Source organism: Mauremys reevesii, linkage group 9 (genome assembly GCF_016161935.1).
Source record: "Mauremys reevesii isolate NIE-2019 linkage group 9, ASM1616193v1, whole genome shotgun sequence".
NCBI lineage: Eukaryota > Metazoa > Chordata > Testudines > Geoemydidae > Mauremys > Mauremys reevesii.
Window position 1 is genome coordinate 85353504 of NC_052631.1, and position 24704 is coordinate 85378207.

At 44.3% G+C, this 24704-nt stretch overlaps 1 protein-coding gene across 8 annotated transcripts in view; it reads left to right on the plus strand.

Annotated features, from left to right (window-relative positions):
* DCX (doublecortin) overlaps positions 1-24704 on the plus strand; it is a 183452-nt gene that overhangs the window by 81952 nt on the left and 76796 nt on the right. For 6 of the 8 annotated variants that reach the window (XM_039488244.1, XM_039488241.1, XM_039488245.1 and 3 more), the window contains exons 3-5: positions 2146-2574; positions 8019-8189; positions 9739-10129. In XM_039488244.1, the coding sequence (XP_039344178.1) occupies positions 9766-10129 (364 nt within the window). In that variant the 5' untranslated portion in view covers positions 2146-2574; positions 8019-8189; positions 9739-9765. Of the gene's footprint in view, positions 1-2145; positions 2575-7987; positions 8190-9738; positions 10130-24704 lie in introns of all 8 variants that reach the window. The other 2 variants (XM_039488242.1, XM_039488243.1) reach the window with 2 other exon arrangements.

Here is a 24704-nt window from a genome sequence, read left to right on the forward strand (position 1 = left end):
CGATCATTCTAGTAGCCCTTAGGGAATCTAGTAAGAATCAAATTTTGCACCACCATACACATCACTTCTGGACCTGACTCACATTTGTAAAGGATTTTATAAGTGTTTATAACAGGGTGACACATTTTTGGCACCTGCATAAGGATGCAGGGTTCTTTTATCGAGTCAACCTGATGTCAGGAGTTTGAACCCTGCAAAGAAATGCAAAAGTATTTGTAGTCTAAGATTGTATCAGGTGGGTCTAGTTTTCCACAATCTAGAAATAAGCCAGAGAAGGCATCATTTTCAGAGTTGGAATTAACACTCAAGCTGCTGGCTCCCAGTTCTGAGATCTGCCCACTTAGTCACACATCCTTCTCTCTTGGTTGGTGATAGGAAGGCTGGATTTGTGGTTAAGGGACTGGAGTGGGACTGAGGAGATCTATGTGTAGTTTCTGGCTGTGTGACCTTGATCAAATCACTTAATCTCAGTTCCCCATAATGTGAATTTTCCTTCCTTACTCCTATATTTGTCTATCTTGTGTATGTAGATCATAAGCACTTTGGGGCAGGGACCTTTTCCTTACTATATGTTTGAACAGAGCCTAGCACAATGCATCCTCGGTCTCGGTGCTAATGTAATACCACTACTACGAATACTAATAAAGGACATGAGCCTGAACCTAAAAATTCAGAACAGAAGCCAGATTTGGAAGACCCTCAAAGTACAGGAGGGCTTAAATTGAAAGTTTTGGTTCAAGCCCACCTCTACTGCTGACATATAGAAACTGTGATAGAAGCGCGCCATGCAACAATGGTTAAAGTCCTAGACTATATGCTGGCATGCTGTAACGTACCATTATTTGTCTGGAGTAGTACAAGGGGCCTTTTGGTTTTGTTGCAGTTTTAGCAATGAGCTGGATAAACTGAAGGACACGCCAATATGTCATTTTCATTTGAAAGCTCTTGATTTCTGTCCAGCAGAAGATATTTGCCTGGGCTGGAATATTTAATGTGACTGATACAGCAACCTTTGTTGGACTCTTTTTGTGATTACATGGATATAAGGATGTGTATTTACTGGAGACATATCTCTTGTAACAATAAATGCATTTCTGTATTAGCCTATTGTCACGATCTCTTAGCTATAAGAAAGATTGTTCAGGCCTCTTCATACAGAATGCATTACCAGTGTCACAAAATGGTGACTGATGGTACTTAGCTGGGGAAACATCTTGCATTTCCAATCTGAATGTGACATGATCCCTTCTGATGGCTTTGATGGGATTTTCCTTTCCTATATTTAATATTTCTTCAGGAAAGAATCCTTTAAATCCATCTTACATTCTGCAGGAGTTTTGTGAGCATCTGGGAATCATGTAATCAGTTGGTAATTTCAAATGATGCTGTACTTTAGGAGAGGCTTTTCTATTCATGGAGCTCAAAGAGCTTTCTAGACACTGCATAATACAGTCAATAGGCAACGTCATTGGAGAAACACCTTGCTATCCTGGAAAGTGGATGTTCTGGAAACCCATCCAGTATGACCTGGAGTGATCACATGCAGGTGAGTCAGCTAAAAACATACTGACAATTTCTGCAGGGTGATGTCTGCAGTGATTTCCATAGGATTTGGCAAGCTTTGCAAATCCACCTTTCAGGATTTTGAAGTGAAATGCCGTGTTATTAGCTACCACTAAATTGCCATGGAACTTTGCTTATGTAACCCAGCTGCTGAGGGTGGCAACATTCAGGACCTGGTGCAAGATCTATCCATTCAATGTGTTTTTTTTCACCCTGCAGAGAACTTGTTTTCAGCTGGGAGGGCGGAGAAGGATTTGTTAGTTGTGGGGGATTTGTGTTGAGGGCCAGTGCACAGTCTAGCATGAGAGGCATTCTTCTTGTTGGTTGACGTTTATTTTAATGCTTCACTCACAATTGGCTTTGATGGGGGAGATGGTCCTGCCTTTAACCAATCACTATGGGCTATATTGTCTCCTATGCGGGTTAATCTTGTGAATCATTGAATCATAGAATATTAGGGTTGGAAGAGATCTCAGAAGGTCATCTAGTCCTCAAAGCAGGACTGATATCAACTGAAGGTGAAGGTGACTGGAAACAAAATGAATTTGTGCTCACAGTGTTCTTTCTATTATTTTATCACAGGACAGTGAGGTTTACCTCCTTTCCCCCAGCCTCTGTGGGAATTTAGCATATGGATACCGTGATCATCCCTCAAGATACAACTAGATCTCTGGGGAGTTGCCAAAGGTCAAGACCATCTGTACAGAAGCTTTATGTCTCTGAATTTCCTCCAAGTCATACCTGGCCCTCCACAGACTCCATGGTATAATGATTCCAGTTGAGCTGAGCTGTCGCGGCTTCTCCTACTTGATGCTGCCCCATCGGAATATGCAAGAGGAGGTACCCTATGTTAATAGTGACCCACACGCCAAAGAGTGTTCCTACCCTCTGTTTGTCCCAGCCCACTGATCTCAAGGCTTAAACAGTCTCCACAGAGGAGACTTTGCTGGAGTTGGAGGAGGGGTGAAGCAATGCTGTGGAGACATCCCTCCACCCTTCCCTCCCAAGCAGGTAGGAAGCCATGTCTCTATAACACCGATGTTTAAAAGACATTAAGGATGGTACAGTCCCTATAAAAATAAATCTAAAATGCTGTGTTGTGAAAGACTGCCAATTCCAAATCAGTTATTAGCTCAGTGGGTTGAGTGCAGAACAGCTTAACTCTGTAGCTCTCATCAGAATAGTTCCTTTAGGTGCAAGCTATTACTTTGAAGAACCATGTTAATGGTTCTTGCTATAGGACCAAGACTTTCAAAAGTGAGCCTTTATTGTCATAAACAGCTTAATCTCCACCCTTGGAAACCACAAGGCTCCAAAACAAAAGAGGCAACCAAAATCATTAGTTACTTTTGAAAGACTTGGCCTTGATGTTTGAAGGCTTTGAAAGAAGAGCTTAAGGATGAAATTTTCAAAGAAGAAACGGATTTAAAAATAAATTTGATGGAAGATGTATCAAAGCACCGTGCTTTGAAAATATCAACCCCAAGTCTTCCTCGTAAAGCAAATTAGCAGTCAAAGTTTTAATTGCACTATCAAAAGTTTGTCTAGAATCCTCATCCAGAGCAGACAGACCTCAGATAATTGTCAGTTTAAATTGGATGCTAATTGTAAAATGCATCATGCTTGGCGGAAGGTCTTAGGAATAGCAAGGATGTGAGGGTTGAGGTGCGCTGACAGAGCTGAGCAGGGACCTTGGATTGGAATAGCTGGTAGGGTTGTTGTAAATGAGGGAGTTTAGATGCATTGTATTGATGTATTGGGTTTACGTGCCTATATGGAAGCTTGAACAGCAGCAAATCACAATATGCTTCCCACCTGCTGATCTTTCCCTCACTTTCAAAAGCATCACAATCACCCCAACATGCAATAAAGAACTTCACTAGAGACAAAAGCCGCATCTTTACCCAGATTTAATTACACAGCAGAAAGATCCAATGTTTGCTGCTTTGGGTAAAGATAATTCACCTAATTTAGAATAGGAAATTTAATCTGGGGAGCTAAATTTAACTTTCCTTTTTATCTAAATTAATTTATCGATAGGAAGAAAGCAGATGTATTCCCAGTTTCTCAATCACTTACTCTGTCTAAAGTGATTTAGCTGATGGAGCCACAGGGCTTGATTCCCTTCTAACATAAGCTGGTATTAATCAGTAGTAATGTCATCAAGGCCAATGGAATTGTACCAGTGTGCAACCACTATAAGCAAAATCCAAATCAGGTCTGCAGACACATCAAGGTATTCCTAGAAATGGCTGTCATTCATGCCATAGTTTGGTTACTCAGTGATGTCTCTGGGGCCAGATCCTGATCTCAATTGCACTGGAGTAAATCCAGTATAATTCCATTGAGATCAGTGAGTTTACTCTTGATGTCAACTTGACTGCCGCCCCTTGAAGATTGCCGCCCCAAGCACCAGCTTGGAATGCTGGTGCCTGGAGCCGGCCCTGCATTGTACACTTGATATTCTGTGTTATAATTGAAATCAATATATTTGAAAATGCAGGGCCAGCTCTAGGTTTTTTGCTGCCCCAAGCAAAACAATTTTTGGCTGCCCCTTCCTGCCCTGGTTTTTTTTTATGGATTTACACATGTTTGCACTTTGCAGTTTTGTTTTGACTGTTTAAAATTTAAAAAAAATGAAAACAGAGAATTTGTAGTTAGTGAAATAAAACAATTTCCTACAAGTAAAAAGAAAAGGAGGACTTGTGGCACCTTAGACTAAGGTGCCACAAGTCCTCCTGTTCTTTTTGTGGATACAGACTAACACGGCTGCTACTCTGAAACCTTTCCTACTAGTGTAATTTTAACATTTAATTTGAACAAAACCCTCTCGCCTGGCCCAACTCTTACCTGGCTGCGGATCTGGCCCGAGGTGGATTCATCTCCCAACACCGCCAGGGCCAGGGGTTGGGGCTGCTGCTGGATCCCAGCCCCTGTCATCCTTGGTCTTCGCCTTGGCCCTGGCATGAGCTGGGCTTAGCCCGGGCTACTGCTCTGCTCCTCCTCCCCTCCCCTGGCAGGAGGCGGCGCAGAGGGGAGGAGGAGTCAGAGGCAGGGACAAGCTGAGTAGGAGCGGCTCGCCCGGGCGCCATGTCCCCCCCCCATCCTCTGCAGCCAGAGCAGGGCCTCGCTACCGGCTCCCACGTGGGGGGTGGCCGCTGACCACAGGAGAGCGGCAGGGACAAGCCGAGGAGGAGCGGCCTGTCCTCTGCAGCCGGGAAAGGGCTTTGCTACCAGCTCCTGCCGCTCTTCTGCGGTCAGCAGCCAACCCCCCCACCTCAGCCCCAGGCGGAGCCGGTAGCGCAGCCCTGTCCCGGCTGCAGAGGATGGGCTGCTCCTTGGCTTGCAGCGGCGGGGACAAGCCGAGGAGGAGCGGCCTGTCCTCTGCAGCCGGGCAGGGCCGTGCTACCGGCTCCCGCCTGAGAGGTCGGGGATGGCCGCTGCCCACGGGAGAGCGGCAGAGACACGCTCCCCACTTAGCCGGCTCCCTGCCCTGCTGCACTCGGCAGCAGAACAACAGGCTGGTTACCGCCCCCCAGGGCGGTCAGGATCCAGCCCAGGACGCCGCTTCAGGTATGAGCTGGGGCACCAGCCTTATGCCGGCCCATATATTTTGCCGCCCTAGGCACCTGCTTGTTTAGCTGGTGCCTGGAGCCGCCCCTGGAAAATGTAGAAAACATCCAAAAATATTTAATAAATTTCAATTGGTATTCTATTGTTTAACAGTGCGATTAATCACAATTAATTTTTCTGAGTTAATCATGTGAGTTAACTGTGATTGACAGCCCTAGTGATTTCATATGTGCAGAAAGCTATGATCCAATGAAGCTATTCTAGACCCTGTCCCCTCCCTCATAATTGTCCACATGTAGCCCCATTTAAATCAAGATCAGTACAATGAGAGAGGCATTATGAGTCAATTGGCTAGTTGGGTTATATCTCTCTGTCTTTGGGCTTTGTATTGCCCCATCACCATCACACCTCACTGCCTTATAAGCAATGGACTATTTGGAATCACTGACTTATCTGTCAAGGCACTCAAGCATCACAGCATACCTTATTCTGTTCTTCTAGCCTTTATTTCTCATATCCTATATCTCATGTTTTAAATGAAAATATTTAACACTTATATAATGATTCCTACCTTCAGAGCACTCTTACAAACATTAATTAATGTATCCTCACAACAGCCATGTGATGTAGGTGAGACATTTATTAGCCCCATTTTATAGATGGGTAAACTGGGGCATAGAGACATTAAGGGATGAATCAGGCTGGAGAAGAAGCAGGGAAGGAAAAGGCTCAAGAAGTCTCACCCTCCTCTTGCATCCTGTGCATGGGCCAACCAAACCCCGGCAGCGGATCACAGGTCCTGCTCTTTCCAACTGTCTCCATGTGCACTAGTTTCCCGAAAGGAGACAGTGTGAGAATGAAGCTGTGCCCTCATCTCCACCACTCCGCACCAGTGGTCTAGCTAAGCGTATAATGGGGGAGGCTTGCTGCAACCTTGCCAAGGGTTTGGCTGAATCGAACAGTCTGACTGCAACATAGCTCAACATCCCCTCCAGGGCACAAATCAGCACATGGCAAAATTGTTTAAATCCACACACCAAGCCAGTGGCAGAGTCAGGATTAGAACACAGGAATGGCTGGTGTCCACACCAAGACTTAATCCAGAGTCATGGTGCCTCCATGTAGAAAAGGGTCAGGAACCAGATTCTGCAATGCCATTCATACGATTGGTTTGTTTCCATTTCCGGGGGGGATTTAAAACTGGTCCCTGCAGTGTGCTATTGTAAGGGAATGACAAATGACAGCCACATTCATATTAGGGAATAACCTGTTGTCATTGGGTACAGTAATGTAGTTTACAGAAGTTATAGAAAAACAAACAAGCAAACCTTTTAGGCCATTTTTCTTAGCACTGCCTGTTCCCTCTCTGGGCAGATGCAACTGGAAAAAAATATTGACCAAAGAGACTTTATCTGTGTCCAGTTTGTTTTGTCTATAAAATTTGTTTTTATGTGACTGTGATACCAGTGGGATGTGTGACTGGAGACAGAAGCCAGGATTTATCTCCAGAACGGCACCCCACAGGTCGCTCTACCTTTATTTGGAGAGACCTCTTCCAGGGGGTGAGAAGATGGTTTTATTTCCAGGGCCTGGGACATGCAGAGACTGCCACCAGTGAGGGTGTGAACGATCATGTTGGTTTTGTGGTGTAGACACCTGACAGAGATCACCAAGTCTTTACTCAGAGCAGTGGATTGTAATGGCTCTTAGTTATTTTGGCCTCAAATGACAGAAATCTAACGTGTTTGGCTGTTGTGAAGTTTCTGATGCATTGGAATAAAAAAAAGTTTTGGATTTACCCAGAGCCCCATCTGTTGGGCTGATTTTGGATCAAATGACTCGACTCTGTAACCTTCTGCAATTAAAGGGAATTTGGACTCATGATTCTGGATTTGGCCCAGATATTAACAAGCCAATGATGTTGGTTCGGATTCAGGAAATACAGCTCACCATTCAAAATGCTTGCTAGGTAACTTTTATTTAGTTTAAGGTTAATCAGATCAACTATCAGCAAAACCTCAGATCCCACTTGGACATATGATTCAATGAAACAGAGACACTAGGGTGAGATTTCTAAAAATTGCTCTGGAAATACAAGTTAGAATTTTATGCACAGCTACCCAATTTTTAACTATTCACTTAGATTATCCATGAGAGCTGCCACATGGCTCAGACCAGTGGTTCATGTAGTCCAGTATACCATCTCTCAGAGTGGCCGGTACCAGATGAGATGGTTTAGCAAAAGGTGCAAGAAACCCCACAGTGAAGAGTTATGGAAAAGTTTACTTACAGAGACGTTCCCTGCTTACTCCTTTTAGTTAGTGGTCAGCTTATGCTAGGTACTCAGCCTGAAGGTTTATATCCTGTATACACATAAAAAATAGCTTGGTCGTGGATGTTCTGTAACACAGAAAAATTATATGGGGGAAAAAAAAAGATGAAGATCCATTGAGCCCAATTCTCTTTTCACTTACACTGGTGTAAATCAGGATGAGCTAGTGTAAAAACATCAGAGAAGAATCAGGCTCCTGTGCCTATTGTCAACTCTGGCTTTCTTTTCCTCAGTTTTTTGACACAAAAGTCAAAACGGGTTGCACATTATAGGATTGCAGCCATTACCCCACTGCAACTGAAACCCCATAAGGCTGCTGCATAAGCCTAACTGCATTTTTTTTCCAAATTGGGGCTAGATGATTAGTGCTTTCCAGATGATTAGATCATATGAAGTCAATGGGAGCTTTGCCTAAAAAAGCAGAGGGGAATGACTTCACCATTTGTCCATTAGCTCTCCCCCCCCCCAATTAATGTAACCAGAACTGGAATGAATCTATTCTTTTTGTTTAAAATACAGATTAAACTTTAAACTAATAATTGATCATCAGGGTGAAAAACACTGAGGCAAAGTTACCGTTAAAGGGGTGAACAAGGCACTAGGACCTAGGAGAAGTCTCATCCACCCTGGCAGGAATTTCTTGCTTGGAGCTCAGACAACAAAGGCAGAGTGAGACTGGTTTTCTTTCTCTCAGCATCTCCACCCTACGAGCTGAAAACCGGTGAGTAGCGCTTTTAGAGTGATTTCCATGCAGAAAGTAACAGATGTCACATACAAAAGGAAAAGAGAAACCTCTTTCTTTTTGTACATTACAGCATCTGCAGTTTCCAAAAAAAACCTTAAAACCTCTGATTCATGTTTAAAGTTGCTTGCATATTTCATTGTTTTATGCATGACATTAAAATACATATCTCACAATTTGCACTGCTGAAAAAATATGAGCAACTCGCTGTTTATGTAAAAACTGCCTGCATAACCCACTACTGCTTTGCTACATGTCAGAGACAATAATGAGATCTTACACAGGTCATGGTGACATTGTAAAATATTGAAAAAGGGACTGGCTCCAGAAAATCTGATGGATGGGGGAATGATAGCAACAGCTTTTCCTGAGGTTTATATCTGATTGCTGAGCCATCGGATTTTAATCCCATTTCTGTTTTGTATGAACACACTGCTACCATATGTGAGTTGCATATTAATAATTTTGCCCAGAGTGACAGCTTTGCAAGGTTTCTCATTTTATAGGGTTGGGTGGGTGAGAGGTTCTTTTGGTACTAAATTCAGTTTAAAGAGAACACAAAAATCACTGATCATTGGGTTTGATCTCCAACTCAGTGCAATCTCTGTATTTTGCTCTCTTTCCCTCTGTAACAGTACAGATCAGAACAATGAAAGGTATGCTTGCAGTGGAGTGATGTGGATACTTTGACAGGGACAATTTCCACAATTAAATCACTTCCTTAAGGGTAGAGGGAATAAAACAACAAACAAAAAGACCCAATTTTTTTTCTTCCTATTTCCAGAAACAAACCCAGGAAGGACTGGTGAATTGACAATTGTTTATTGAACCCTCCTTTTAATTTAAAAATTTTCAGTCATTTCTTCTTGGAAATGTAGGATGGTGTCAGAAATTGATTGATGGACTGGGAGGGGGCTGCTGGGTGGGGGGAGTTTAGTATCTGGTTGCTAGTCTTTATTGAACAGACTGTCACAAAGAAACTGGCTACTCCCATGTGACCGTTCTTTCGTAAATACCAGTTTATTCCCATTTCAAACATTCAGATAGTCTATTTCCTTCTGCAAATCTACAGATTGAAACCTAACTCCTTGGGATCTGCTTGTTCTCTGCTGCCAGGGAAAGTCTCCCAAGGCTCAGCCGGTTTAATTAATTGCCAACCTTTGTTGTTTGGGTGGGATTTTTGGTTTTTGTTAGTAATTTTCACGTATCTCTTCTGCCCAAGGTCTCAATTCACTACACTTCAAAACTGCACAGAACTTAAATGTGCTAAAACCAGGCTGCTATTTAAAAATACATTTCCCTCCCCGCAATGGGTGGGTCATTTCCAAAAATGCCCCGACCTCCTCCAGCCCCAGAATTGATATGAAGTTAGATCAGGGCAGGACATGGGTCATTTTGAAAATAAACTGCTTGTGTTCATTCAAAGAAAAGCCAAGGTCTTGTGGGTATGTAATTTCTGTCTGGATTTGGGGCCTGATCAGTCTAATATCTCTCATGCATTCCTTCCTCCCCATTCCCCTCCACTCAGCTTCAGATCTTTAGGGTTCACCAAACTATGGAACTTGATTTTGGACACTTTGACGAAAGAGATAAGACGTCCAGAAACATGCGAGGCTCACGTATGAATGGATTGCCCAGCCCCACTCACAGTGCTCACTGTAGCTTCTACCGAACCAGGACCTTACAGGCACTGAGCAATGAGAAGAAAGCAAAGAAGGTGCGTTTCTATCGCAATGGGGACCGCTACTTCAAGGGGATTGTGTATGCCGTGTCCTCCGACCGCTTCCGAAGCTTTGATGCTTTGCTGGCTGACCTGACCCGTTCTCTGTCTGATAACATTAACCTGCCTCAGGGCGTTCGCTACATCTACACCATTGATGGGACCAGAAAGATTGGGAGCATGGATGAACTGGAAGAAGGTAATTAGCATGATATGCTGATGACTTTATGGTGCAGTGAGGAGGGACTAGGGGAAATTAATCTGCACCATTCAGCTGTGACTCTAAGGTCACATTTCTTTAGCGTTCAGTAGATGATACTGTAATGTCAGCTGCATTGTGTATCTATTGAATGCCTACCCAGAGCTTTGGGGAGGTGACTGTAGGGAGTTTTACAAATACAAAGATGAGGCCATTGGATTTGAAACATGTGTGTCTGTCTGAAGGGGGTGTACCTGCCTGTCTGCTTGAGAGGTGTGGAGGATGGGGGGGAGTCTGTGGAGGGATGGTTCGGTAAATATGTGTGAAGGGATAGGCATGTCTGTAGGGGTGTGTCTGTGTGGGGGATCTGGGTCTGTAGGGGCATATCTGTGCATCAGGGGGACGTGCGCCGTGTGTGTGCGGTGGAGAGATGTGCACTGTGTGTCTCTAGGGGCGTGTCTCTGCACTGAGGAGGATGTGTGCAGTGTGTCTGTGCAGTGGCGATATGTGAGCTGTGTGTCTGTGTTGTGGAGGCATGTCTGCGAAGTGTCTGTAGGGGCTTGTGGGTGCAGTGGGGGGATGTGCACAGTGTGTCTGTACATTGGAGGGAGGTGTGCAGTGTGTCTGCAGTGGCGACATGTGAGCAATGTGTCTGTAGGGGTGTGTCTGTCTGCTGGGGGGATATGTACAGTGTCTGTGAGGGCCTCTCTGTGCGTTTAGGGGGATGTGCGCAGTGTCTGTAGGGGCGTGTCTGTGCAGTGGGGGGGATGTGCGCAGTGTCTGTAGGGGCGTGTCTGTGCAGTGGGGATGTGCGAAGTGTCTGTAGGGGCGTGTCTGTGCTGTGGGGGGATGTGCACAGTGTCTGTGGGGGTGCGGCTGTGCATTGGGTGGGTGGGTGCGCATTGGGGGGATGTGCGCAGTGTCTGTAGGGGCGTGTCGGTGCAGTGGGGGGGATGTGCGTAGTGTCTGTAGGGGCGTATCTGTGTGTTGGGGATGTGCACAGTGTCTGTGGGGGCATGGCTGTGCATTGGGTGGGTGGGTGCGCATTGGAGGGGATGTGTGCAGTGTCTGTAGGGGCGTGTCTGTGCAGTTGGGGGGATGTGTGCAGTGTCTGTAGGGGCGTATCTGTGTGTTGGGGGGATGTGCGCAGTGTCTGTGGGGGCGTGGCTGTGCATTGGGTGGGTGGGTGTGCATTGGGGGGGGATGTGCGCAGTGTCTGTAGGGGTGTGTCTGTGCGGTGGAGGGGATGTGCGTAGTGTCTGTAGGGGTGTGTCTGTGCGGTGGAGGGGATGTGCGTAGTGTCTGTAGGGGCCTGTCTGTGCGGTGGGGGGGATGTGCGCAGTGACAGAGGGTGAGCTGCTGTGCATTGTGTGGGAGTGTGCGCCGTCGGGGGGATGAGCGCAGTGGCTGTAGGGGCGTGTCTGCGCATTGCGGGGATGTGCGCCATGTCTGTAGGGGCGTATCTGTGCGGTGGGGGGGATGTGCGCAGTGTCTGTGGGGGCGTGGCTGTGCATTGGGTGGGTGGGTGCGCATTGGGGGGGATGTGCGCAGTGGCTGTAGGGGCCTGTCTGTGCGGTGCGGGGGATGTGCGCAGTGTCTGTGGGGGTGCGGCTGTGCATTGGGTGTGTGTGTGCGCATTGGGGGGGATGTGCGCAGTGGCTGTAGGGGCGTGTCTGTGCGGTGGGGGGGATGTGCACAGTGTCTGTAGGGGTGTGTCTGTGCGGTGGGGGGGATGTGCACAGTGTCTGGAGGGGCGTGTCTGTGCGGTGGGAGGGATGTGCGCAGTGTCTGTAGGGGTGTGTCTGTGCGGTGGAGGGGATGTGTGCAGTGTCTGTAGGGGCCTGTCTGTGCGGTGCGGGGGATGTGCGCAGTGTCTGTGGGGGTGCGGCTGTGCAGTGGGTGGGTGTGTGCGCATTGGGGGGGATGTGCGCAGTGTCTGTAGGGGCGTGTCTGCGCATTGCGGGGATGTGCGCCATGTCTGTAGGGGCGTATCTGTGTGTTGGGGGGATGTGCGCAGTGTCTGTGGGGGCCTGTCTGTGCATTGGGTGGGTGGGTGCGCATTGGGGGGGATGTGCGCAGTGGCTGTAGGGGCCTGTCTGTGCAGTGGGAGGGATGTGTGCAGTGTCTGTGGGTTGGGGTGTGTGTGGACAGCATTTGTGTAGTATGTGTATCTGTGCAAGAATGTGTGCATTGACACTAACGGCTATTTTAGTGGTTTGTGGTAGGCGTTGGTGTCTGTTTGTGTGTAGGTTATCTATGGAATTGTTGAATTGCAGACTATTCCAAACTGTTTCTAAAACTGAGATTCAGCATGAAATCTGGTCAGCTCAGAACTTGGGCAGGTTGTTCAGTTTGCTCTCAGTAAACTGGAGTTATTTTGGCCCCGTGAGTTACCTCTGACCCAATGGGCTGCCATCTTTAATGATGTCACACTCTGGAGACAAAGCCGCCTGAAGTCAAGACAGGAAATAATATCATTACATGGTCAGAGCTTCATTTCATTCCCAGGAGCAATGCCATGGCGGGGAAGAGTGGGTGTCTGCAGTTGGCATAGTTGTGTATAATGAATGAAGAGGACGCCCGCAGTAATTCTTGTGCTCTCTTCTTAATTAGAAATTTAGACACTTGTTTTTTTCTTATCTGAATTCACTGAGTTGAAGCTATTTTGATATTGTTAGGAAGCATGTTGGTGGCATTTTCATTCAAACAGACCTTCTGGCTCATTTGATGAGACTATAGGAAAGTCACGAGGCCCCTTCCTTTTATTAGGAAACAGCAGGTTTTAATGAATAAGACACTGGCCTGCACATGAGGAGGAGGTTGGTTCTGTGCTGAGCTTTGCCTTGAGGAAGGCTCTATTCCCCCCCGCCACCCTGCACCTGAATTTTCTCACCTGTAGAATGGCAATATGGATACTTATTTGCCTTTGTAATGCACTTTGTGGTCTATGGATGAAAACATATTAGAATAAGTAATATACTAAGTAGTATTGCTTTGGGAGCTTCACTAGCAAAGATACAGAGATGATAGAATAATACAACTTTACTACTACAATTAGATTAAGAACAGATTTCAAACAGATGGAAATGTGAAGATTTTTTTAAACTAATGATTATGTCATATATTTAGTGTCAGTCTTTAAGTATGTCCAAAATAGTCTCCAGAGGGATGGTGCCAGCCACATTTTTCTAGGTTTTACTGTTTAATGTAACTCTTCCATTTTCAGTAATAGCTTCATAAAAAGGAAACATCATATTTCCTGTTCCATTAGTTTATCTCTTACGTGTCCTGTTTTTGCAGTGGAGTAGAAGCAAATATCCCTGCCTTTTTATTTTTTTAAATCATTTTGCACTGGCTTCACTGTGCTGCAAGCAGGAATGTTAACCAGCTCCTGGAAAAGTGTTTGTTTAACTGATTAGGTTACAGCAGGGGGTGCTGACACTTTGCCTTTGGTGTGTCACACCAAAATGGCAATAAAAAAGATTTAGCCGCTGACGTGAATTTGAAAAACAAGTACTTATTTAAAATGTGGTTGGCAGAGTTGCACTACAAAACCTCAGCCAATGTACACATGTATCTGAATGGAATGAAAACAAAGAAATCCCCATTCCAATGAATAAAAATGTAAAGTTAATAGCCTAATTACCAACTACTCCATGATAACAATGTTCCCATATCACTATGGCGAGCCTGCTTGCAGAACACCAAACGAAAGAGAAAGAAACAAGAATGAGTTATAATTTATATTACAGCAGCTGTAGTTGCACTGCAACTGGACTATGATTTTTCATTGCAGTTAACTTCTTGCTTATAAGATTGTATGCTAGCACATGCAGGAAAAAAACCCAAAATGTCAGTAAAGGGATAAAAATTATTTCAATCATATAATTAACCTTTTATACTAATGGTAACTACATGTATCAAAAAGAATAATTGGAGTGTAATGAAAGCATAATTACAGTCATTGTTTTATAAAGCATAACCTTCAATACAGCAACTAGAACCTGAAAAAGGTAGTTATCAAAGAGAGACTGATCTTTATAGACTTTGCTTTTGTCATAAACACTGAATAACTGAAATTAGTGTTAAGTGTTACATTCTGCATTTTTTATTATAACATCTATATCATGGAAGGCTGTTCTGTAAACAGGAGGTATCGGGGTACTGTAAATACGTTCTTTCTAGGATGCAGGGTCACATTAAGCAATGCTGAACTAACCAAATTCTGGCAGCAATCCTAGTCTTATGCCATCTGATGAACAGAAAGAAGGCTGGACATATTAGCAGCAAGTGGAACTTGGAAGCAGTTGTAGTGTTGAGTCCCACTAAATGTTTCTTCCAAGTAGAGTAGGAAAGTTATGACACTCCTGTTAAAATACACCCCCAATGATATTAGCAACTGCATCAAATTATTGGCTCATGTTCAGTTTGTGATTCACTATAACCCCCAGATCCATTTCTGCAGTACTACTGCCTACCTATTTATTCTCCATTTTCTATATGTGCATTTGATTTTTCTTTCCTAAGTGTAGTTCTTCCCTTGTCTTTCTTGAATTTCACCATGTAGATTTCAAACCATTTCTCCAATTTGTTAGGGTCATTTTGAATTCAAATCCTGTCCTCCATAGTGCTTACAACGTTTCCCAGCTTGGTGTCATCTGCAAATTTTAACAAGCTTACTCTCCATTCCAAGTCATTAATGAAAATGTTGAACAGTACTGGACCCAGACAGACCCCGGAGGACTCCCCTAGATACATCCTCCAAGTCTGAAAGCAAACCATTGATAACTATTCTTTGAGTGAGATCTTGCAACGAATTATGCACCCATCTTATGGTAGTATCCTCTAAATCAGCGGTTATCCACTGGGGGTATGCATATCCCTGGGCGGTACTCAGAGGTCTTCCCGGGGGTACATCAACTCATTTAGATATTTGCCTAGTTTTACAGCAGGATACAGAAAAAAGCACTAGTGAAGTCAGTACAAACTAAAATCTCATACAATGACTTGTTTATAGTGCTTTATATACTAGACACTGAAATGTAAGTACAATATTTATATTCCAATTGATTTGTTTTATAATTATATGGCAGGGATGAGAAAGCAGTTGTTCAGTAATAGTGTTGTGTGACACATTTGTATTTTTATGTCTGATTTTGTAAGCAAGTAGTTTTTAAGTGAGGTGAAACTTGGGGGTACACAGAACAAATCAGACTCCTGAAAGGGATACAGTAGTCCGGAAAGGTTGAGAGTCACTGCTCTAAACCACATTTCCTTAATTTGCTTATGAGAATTTAATGTAGGACTGTGTCAAAAACCTTACTAAAATAAAGATCTATCACATCTACTACTTCCTTCCCTATCCACTAGTCCAGTAACTCTGTCAAAGAAGGAAAATAGATTGGTCTGACATGATTTGTTCTTGACAAATCTGTGCTGGCTATTACTTACCTATTATCCCTTAGGTGCTTACATATTGATTGTTTAATAATTTGTTCCAGATGTTGAAGTTAGGCTGATTTGTTTATAATTTCCTGAGTCCCCTTTTTACAGATAGGTGCTAGTTTGCCCTTCTCCAGTAAACTGGGACCTCACCTGTCCTCCCTGAGTTCTTGAAGATAATCACTAACAGTTCCAAAATTGCTTCAGTTAGTTCCTTAAGTACCATAAGAGTGAATTTAGTCAGTCCTGCCAACTTTAATACATCTAAATTTTCTAAATATTCTTTAACCAGTTCTTCCTCTATTATGGCTTGTTTTTCTTCCCCCTTGTTGTTAATATTAATTGTGTTAAGCATCTGACATAATTAACCTTTTTAGTGAAGACAAGCAAAATAGGCATTAAACATGTCAACCTTCTTGATATAATCAGTTATTAATAGGGCCCTACCACATTCACGGCTATGAAAAATGCATCTTGGACTGTGAAATCTGTTCTCCCCCCATGAAATCTGGTCTTGTGTGCTTTTACCCTATACAGATTTCAAGGGAGCGATGAGGGTTTCTCAAATTGGGAATCCTGATCCAAAAGGGAGTTGCAGGGGGGTTGCAAGGTTATTTTAAGGGGTCGCGGTATTGCCACTCTTGCTTCTGCATTGCCTTCGGAGCTGGGCGGCTGGAGAGTGGCGGCTGCTGACTGACGGCCCAGCTCTGCAGGCAGCAGCGCAGAAGTAAGGGTGGCAATACCATACCATGCCATCCTCACTTCTTTACTGCTGCTGGCAGCGGCTCTGCCTTCAGAGCTGGGCTTCCGACCAACAGCCGCCGCTCTGCAGCTGCCCAGCTCTGAAGACAGCACCACCGCCAGAAGCAGTGCAGAAGTAAGATAGCAGTACCACAATAAGCAAATCCTTTTTGGGTTAGGCCCAGGGGCGGCTCTAGAGCCCAGCGGGGCAAGCAGCCGCCTGGGGCGGCCCTTTCCCAGGGGGGCGGCAGGCTGGGCCGGTGGACCTGCCGCAGTCATGCCTGCGGGAGGTCCACCGGAGCTCGGGGACGACCGGACCTGACGCAGTCATGCCCGCGGCAGGTCCGCTGCTCCCGCGGCTCGGGGGCGCCTCCCGGGCATCATTGCTTGGGGCGGCCACATTTGTAGAGCCGCCCCTGGTTAGGCCCCCTACAATTACAACACCAGAACATTTCAGATTTAAATAGCTGAAATCATGAAATTTATTATTTTTTAAATCCGGTGACCGTGAAATTGACCAAAATGGACTATGAATTTGGGAGGGCCCTAGTTATTAGCTCTCCTTCCCCAAGAAATAGAGGGCCGACACTTTCCTTTGTCTTTCTCTTGCTCCTAATGTATTTATAGAGCTTCCTTTGCCTCCAGATTTCTTACCGTACCAAACCCAAGCTCTTCAGCTTCACCTTGAATGTCTGCCATACTCTTTCCCCAATATGGGCTCGTTTTCTGCCTCGCTCCATGTTCTTCCTTGCCCTTAAACCTCCTTCTGTCGCCTTTCCCACTTTTAGCTTTGTGCCTTTTATCATTCTGAAAAGGCTACTGCCACTTCTCCCGAGATGGTCTAATCCCCATTGTGCTGATGCTGTATATTAAAGCAGTGCCTCAAGGCACCAACCAAATTGGACACCCCACTGTGCTTGGCACTGTACAAACACATAGGACGACACAGTTCCCTCCCAAAGAGTTTACAATCTATATAGACAATGGGTGGGGAAAAAGTGAATATTCTGATCCCTTATTATACAGATGGGGAACTGAGGTGCAGAGAGATTCAGAGACATGCCCGGGGTTACCCAGGAAGTCTGTGGCAGAGCTGGGGACTGAACCCAAATCTCCTGAATTCCTATCCAGTGCCTTCATTTTTTGCTGAGCCTTCCTTCCCTTGGAAAGTGGTCTATCCTTGTCTGGTTCATGGTTTGGGTTAGGCTGCGTTGTTTGATGGTAGATAGTTCATCTACCCTAGTAGGTAGACCTAGGCTTCATGGCGCTACTGGTCAGAAGCTGGTTTCATTTGTATAAAACATCCCTGGGTGACTTTGGCTAGGGTTTGAGATGAAGTTGAATATGTGCACCAGCTGAAAACTTAGCACAAGTTAAACATGATGAGAACTGGGGAGATGGTAAATGCAGATTGTAGGTTGGCTAGGATTTAAGGAGAACAACTTTTAAGAGAAATTAAGTATGTGCCTGCTGCAAAACTTCCCTTCTGTTTTGGGCTTAGCACACTTTCAGTGCTGCCCCGTGTTAGGTATATAATCTTTGAATGCCTATGTTCTAGTCGAATGCACTAGCACATAACGCCTAACATCCAAAGGGTTAATGTTAGTGGTCCATACCACAGAACAACAATTTGAAACCAGGCATGCACCAGCATAAACATTTTAAGAGGCTGAATAGGATTTCTGCTGGTCTGATCTGGTTTCAATACATTGACATTCTTGGGATATATAGCTGATTTTAGGAAATATATCCAAACCATTTCAGTCCATAATGTCCTGGGAAGATCCCTTACTAATGCCTGACCAGGACTTTGAAGTGATCAAAGGAGAGACTCCCTTCCAGAGAATCTGTGCTATGTTTTACAAAGAGCCTAGCACATGCTAGAACAGAGGGTGTGCTAGTAGGTGTGTTGAAATGCCCGTGTGGTGTGTGTGCAATTTACGTAGTGCAGTAAACTTCAGTATTAAACTAACTGAAGGAGGTTCCAGAACCTTTGGAACTAGTGTACATGGATGATGTCCTGGAAAAAAACCACCCTAGCATGGGTACTTACATTCTAATAACTAAAATTACTGCTGCATTTCAACTGAATTGTTTTTCACTGTTGCTGACGCAAAATGACAACTGAGTCCTATCCCAAAGTTGACATGGTGAGTGCCCTCTGGATGTAAAGCACCTTGGGGTCTTGTGGTATGAAAGGCAGTATGGGAACATACCATTTTTCTTTTATAATTTGCCTTATTTTACAAGCAAGATCAATAAGCGCCTCTTACTCCTAAACTAAAGACTCTTATGGGAGAATCTAGAAAAAAAATTCACCCTGAAATTCCATTTTTAAAATGGTGCCTTTTGCAAGTAAATTCTAAGGAACTGGAGAAATCTTCAGGACAACGGAAAATCCCGCCTCGTGCCTCAGATGGCACGAAACCCAGGTGGTAGAATCTGAATGGCCAATCCAGCATAATACAGAGGCGCTCCAGCAAGGGGCTGAGTCCAATTCCCATTGAAGTCATAAATCCCCAAGAAATGTGAAAGTCAAATGCATTATAAAATGGATGACCTGTGGGAGCCAAATCGACAACCAGAAGAGCTGGCCTCAGCCCACGAGAGACTATTTATTGGAATAATCCTTGGCAGCTAAATTTTCAAAATGGCCTCAATCCAGCTTCTCCACTTGTGCATGAAAACTTTACAGCAGAATGTATTGGACTCACAAAACTAGCTGGTGCAAATTGAGAAGCTATTTTTTGAAAAGGTGACCTTCCGTCATCATTAGCTATTGTCAAAGGGAGATTGCCAAGCTATGTTAAGGCTTAACTGATAGCCTCTACAGTTTAAAGCTCGCCCCTCAAGCCTAGTGTTCCTTTAAAAAAAAAAGTGTAGATGCAATGGAAGCTGTGCTTAATTTAAAGCCATAGTGGACTAATTAAATACGATAGACGGCATAGCTTCTAATGGAAAATACAGTAATTATGACTTAGGCTTGACGTTGAAACTTTAAACCAAATCACTGTCTCTGCCATGACAAAAGGCATATATCCTTGGACTGGCTGTGTGCCATGATAGATGTAATGCAACACTGTAGCAATTTGGCATCATGTTGAGCGTGTCCACTCCTGCAGCACCTTGGCATCATGACCCAGGGAGCCCATGCTGGCTCTAGCCTGGTGCCATGATAGAGAGAAGACAATCCTGTGTCACTTTGGCGCTATGGATTGAACATACGTTCTGCAGTGATCTGGTGCCTTGAAAGCGAAAGCCTTATTTAATAGCACATTTTTCTTTAAAAAGAAAAACAAGTAAAAATGTGCAAATGAGATTTTCCTTTGAGACAAGGAGGTTGCAGAGGTCAATGTGACAATTGTGTTTGGGGCTGTGGGGCTGCCATTTGGAATTCAATGTGTGAATACAACAAAATGGCTGCTCATTGTATCTCAATGGATGTGAGGTCCAACTGCATTACTGAGCATGCGTTCAGATCCTGAATGATGACAGACCCCAGCCTGCAAAGACATAGGCACATAAGTATTCAGAATGAATTCAATATGACTTACACTTTAACACGTGCATGAGCCTTGGCAGGAGTGAGGCCAGGGGGCGGGAGGAAGCTCTCTCCTTTTTGTGTTTGACTCTCAGTACTGTTCTGTGCTCCTCTCCCTCATGCCATTTCATGAAATGTGAGTTCCCTCCACCAAACCACAAAGTGGTTATTGCAGTTATATTTCTTTGTGTCTGGGGAAGTCCTATACCAGGGATTCTAAAACTTCATTGCACCGTGACCCCCTTCTGACAACAAAAATTACTGCACGATCCCTCCAGGGATTGTGCAGCCTGAGCCCACTTGAGCCCCGTGGTCCTATGTGTGTGTGTGTGGGGGGGGCAAAGCCCCTCTGCCCTGTACGGGATGGGGTCAAAACTGAAGCCCAAGAGCTTCAGCCTCAGGCAGAGTGCCGTAACCAGAGCCCTGCCACCTAGGGCTGAAACCCTCAGGCTTCGGCCCTAGGCGGTGGGGCTCAGGCTTCAGCTTTGGCCCCCGATCACAGTAAGTCTGAGCCTGCCCTGGGGACCCCATTAAAATGGAGTTGTGACCCACTTTGGGGTCCCGACCCACAGTTTGAGAACGGATGTCCTATACCTTGACCTCTCATTAGCTACTTAATAAATGTGTGGGTGGAGAAATTGCCCATGAAAGAAGACCTCATTTGGTCTCTCCTGGACAACCCTTTGGTTCTCGAGGTATTACCTCTTCATGCTTGGAGTGTTCTTAGGTTCCCTGAGATGCCTGCCCATTCCTTCTACTGCCCTGTCACGCAAGTCATTTGCCGTTGCTTGTTTGTTGTTCTGTATCAAATAATGAATCCACAGTAATAGAACTCTATTTTAGCAGATTTGATAGATTGCTGCAAAAATGCCTTCAAGTGGCACATGACAAAAGAGAAAGAAGAGTTTAAAAAGGAATTCCCCTGTGAGGAACTTAATAATAACAATTGGCAACTCAGAGGCCATAAAATATCAGAGGTTGGGACATACATAAAATGAATCCAAGATTTAAAATAACAAAGAGACTCCCTTCCACATTGCAGTTAAATTTGTGGCTCCAGAAAGAGAGGGGATGATTTTTTCATACAGACCTACTACTGCACCTCAGTCATTCTCTGCAACACTTCTGCTTCTATTCTGAATGGTGGTTTCTCCTGAGAGCAAGCTGCCAATCAAAGAAAATTGCTGGCTGGCTTTGTGATGTGAACAAAAATATTCACCAGGGGCTAGGTTGAAAATACAAAACTTATTGTGTTTTCCACATGTGACCATCAGCATAATTTGAAAGGCCAATATCTGAAACTACTAGACTATCTAGCCCCGCAACATCCCCGCATTAAAGTCTAGTAACAGAATATTACCTTCACTCCTCCAGAGTGTTATAAATATACTAGACAACTACATAGCATAGTGAGACATTTCAAATATTTCTCCTGGAGCAAATGTAACAGTTACATTCCAGCAAACAGAACAGTAAGCGCTGATTTATTTTTTTTAAAATGTGGAACTTATTCATGAAAAAATGTTCTCTTTAAGGGCTTGTGCATTTATAGGACACAGTGCAAACATAGATTTTGCTTTTCTGTATCCTCTTTTATTCAAGCACCCCAAAAGCATTAATGATTTAAGCCTAGTGTGGTAGATATTACTATCCCTGTTTCACATATATGGAAACTGAGGCATAAGATCAGTTAAGTGACTTGCCGAAGATCACACAGGAGCCCTATGGCAGAAATAGGAATAGAACCCAGATCTTCTGGTTTTTCAGGCCTGTGATTAAATACAAGACCATCCTTCCTCGCTCTAGAATGTAAATATTATATTTCAGGGATGGGCAATGTTAAGATAGTAGAGGAACCACAAAACCACTAAACCCTTTGGCAGGCCAGGGAGTGTGATGCATGCGGGAAGTGGGAGGGGTCAAGTCCTGTTCCCGGGGGTGTGGCTGGAGGTGGAAGGAGTTGGGTCCTGGCCCTGGGGAGGTGATGCAGGGGGAGAATTGAGTACTGTACCTGGGAGGTGCTGATGCAAAGGGGGATTGCATGTGGGGGAGTCAGGTCTGTAGGATGATGTAACTCGCACATGGGGGAGGGGGTTGGAGAGCCTGTCCCCCACTGATCCTGTAGTGGTGACTCATGTACGGGGCTGGGTCCAGCTCCCTGCTCTAGCTCACTGGCTCTCATCCCAGTATCTCGTGATGCCCATGTTCAGGCTGGTGATGCCCTGCCCCATTCCTGGCCACGGTGCTGCTGTATTGCCTGCCCTGAGCCGGGTTATGGCAGGCCAGATACAAGGATTTAGCAGTCTAGATGCAGCCCCTGAGCTGCCTGTGGCCCATCCCGGTTATATGTCTGTTTGACTAGTGGAAGGTTCAGGGTTCTAACGGGGGTTGTCTCTCACTGTGTAAGTCAGATGGCACTTGCAGTGCTTCATCCACAGAACCAGCCATGTAGCTAGATAAAGGCAGGACCCCCCTGAACACCAGCTGCTGCTGAGCTGAAACAGATAGATAAACTGCAGCTTATCATTTATTAATCAGAAAAACCTAGGATTAGGTGCTGCTGAAAGATGATCAATATCTCCAGTGGGAATTCTTCATAATAGCAAAGCATTGTGTAATGTCTTTATACTTCTGCTAGGTCCAATGGAAGAAATATAAGGAATTATGAAGCCTCAACTATAAATGAAATGTCTGTGATTGAGGTGTCCTGGTGACAGCATAAATGCCTTGCACACAGGTCCATGTGGTTTGTGTATGCCTTCAGAACACCATAATGGGATTGCAGCCGTAATGTAAATCCCCGGGGTACAATGCTTGATCAGACGCATAGTTTAAAAAAATCAAATAATCATCCTAAATCTTGTGTCTTTCTTTCCCTGTGTCTCACTCTATGCTGGGGTGTTCTGTCATTACTTCCCATCTCTTGTTCCCATATGATTCTGGTCGTCTCCGTCCTCCCAGCTTGACCCTTTGCGTAACATTATTGTTATTTTGTACTAAATACTGCGTTATGAATTTGAATTTGAATACAAGGTCCCTGCTCCCATGGAGCTAAGTATCTAAAAGAATTTTAAGCCCTTTACATCGAAAAGGAACAGAGTAAGATTTATATTATGTATCTTTTCTATCACTTTCTTATCACGCCGTCACACACTGAGCAGTAATAAGAATGTAAACACTAAACACGCATTCGTTCTAAGCCTATTAGAGGCTTCCATGTATTATAAAGCTATTAGTGTTCTTGCCATATGTTATATGAAGGAAGCTTCTCTGTGCCTGTGTCAGGAATGTAATGTAGGCGGAGAAGGACAAATGTAAGGACACTGTGGGCCTGATTCTTTGCTGTCTTCCACCTTGTGTAATCATGGCTGCTGCATTCAGTTTGCAGAGGTGAGGTGTAAAACGCTACCCCTGGTGAAAGTGAATGGAGAATTTTGATTTGGTACCACTCTGCACAGGTGTAAATGTTGACACAAAGTTTCAAGTAATGGAGAATCAGGCCCAGTGTCTTTTCACAAAGGAAAGGTATCACGATGAATATTTGTGTGCATCCTGTTGCTGTAGCTCTTCATAGATAGTATGCAAGAAAACCCAGCCAGACCACTGACAGAGAGAACGGTTCCTTAAAGGATAGTCTACCTAGTCCAAACTAAATTAAAGTCAAAATGTTCTGATAGGTTTGAAATAGAAACATAGCAAAATTTCACCCAAATCCTGCAAGATTATCCTAACAAAACCCCACAGATCCATAAGTTTCTCTGGACTTGTGGACATTTCATTGAATTTCTATGACATTCATATTAAACAGAGAAAGACTTGTTACATTATCTTATCCCTTACTTTATCCACCGCAGAATTGTTTCCTGCAATGGATTCTCAAGTGCTTTCTAGAGCCTCATCTGATATGACTCAGGCAACTGAGCTTCTGCCACTCCCACAGGGGGCTGTTTTACAGTCTGTGCCCCAGTAATAAATCCCACAAATCCCTAGAATCCTGCAGATTTCCACCAAAATAAAATGTTACAAATCCCCCAGTGCTCAGATACCTTGGAGATGAGCATGACGTAAAACCCTGGATAGGTAGGATTCCATATATTTGATTGCAAATGAAAAGTTTAAACAAAATTTTGAAATGCTGATTTTTTTTGTTCAACATTATGTGGATTAAACTCAAATGTGACCTTCTAACATGTCATCTATGGCCGCTAAGCGTGAGCTTGGATTTGTGTCGTACAGAAAATGTGTAATATTTAAGTGAGCTATAGCATTAGGTGTAGCATTTAAAAACAATCATGTCCAGATCTTATTTCTTCTGTTGAATCAATGAAAGTACAAGAAAGCCCATGTGCAATGCCTGCTAGTTTCATCAGCATAATGATCCTTGAATTTGCTTCCACTAGAGATTCTTCAGAACCAGATTGTCACCATTTTTCAGACATGATGCAAGACGTACCTTTTTGATCAATGTTGGTATCCCTTGGCAATCAGGGCCAGATTCACACAGGTATTTAAGTGCTTACAGATGCAGATAGGCACCTAATGGGATTCACAGAAGTGACTTCTCGAGGTTTTCAATGGCAAACAGGTGCCCGAATCCCTTGGGCACCTAGGGGGATTCATAAAAGTGTCTGTCAGCATCTTTTAGTGCCTTTGTGAATTTGGCCCTTGGTCACTGGGTTGTAATCCATTAGTTTCTGTTTATTTTAAGGAGTGGTTTATTGACCAGTGTATGTGTTTTGGGGAAATACTACTTGCTTTTTCCTTGATACTATAGTAACAAGCACCTAAGAAATGTAGGTAATAATCAAAACTGGTTGAACAATTTTTATGAAAATGACATTTCAATGAAAA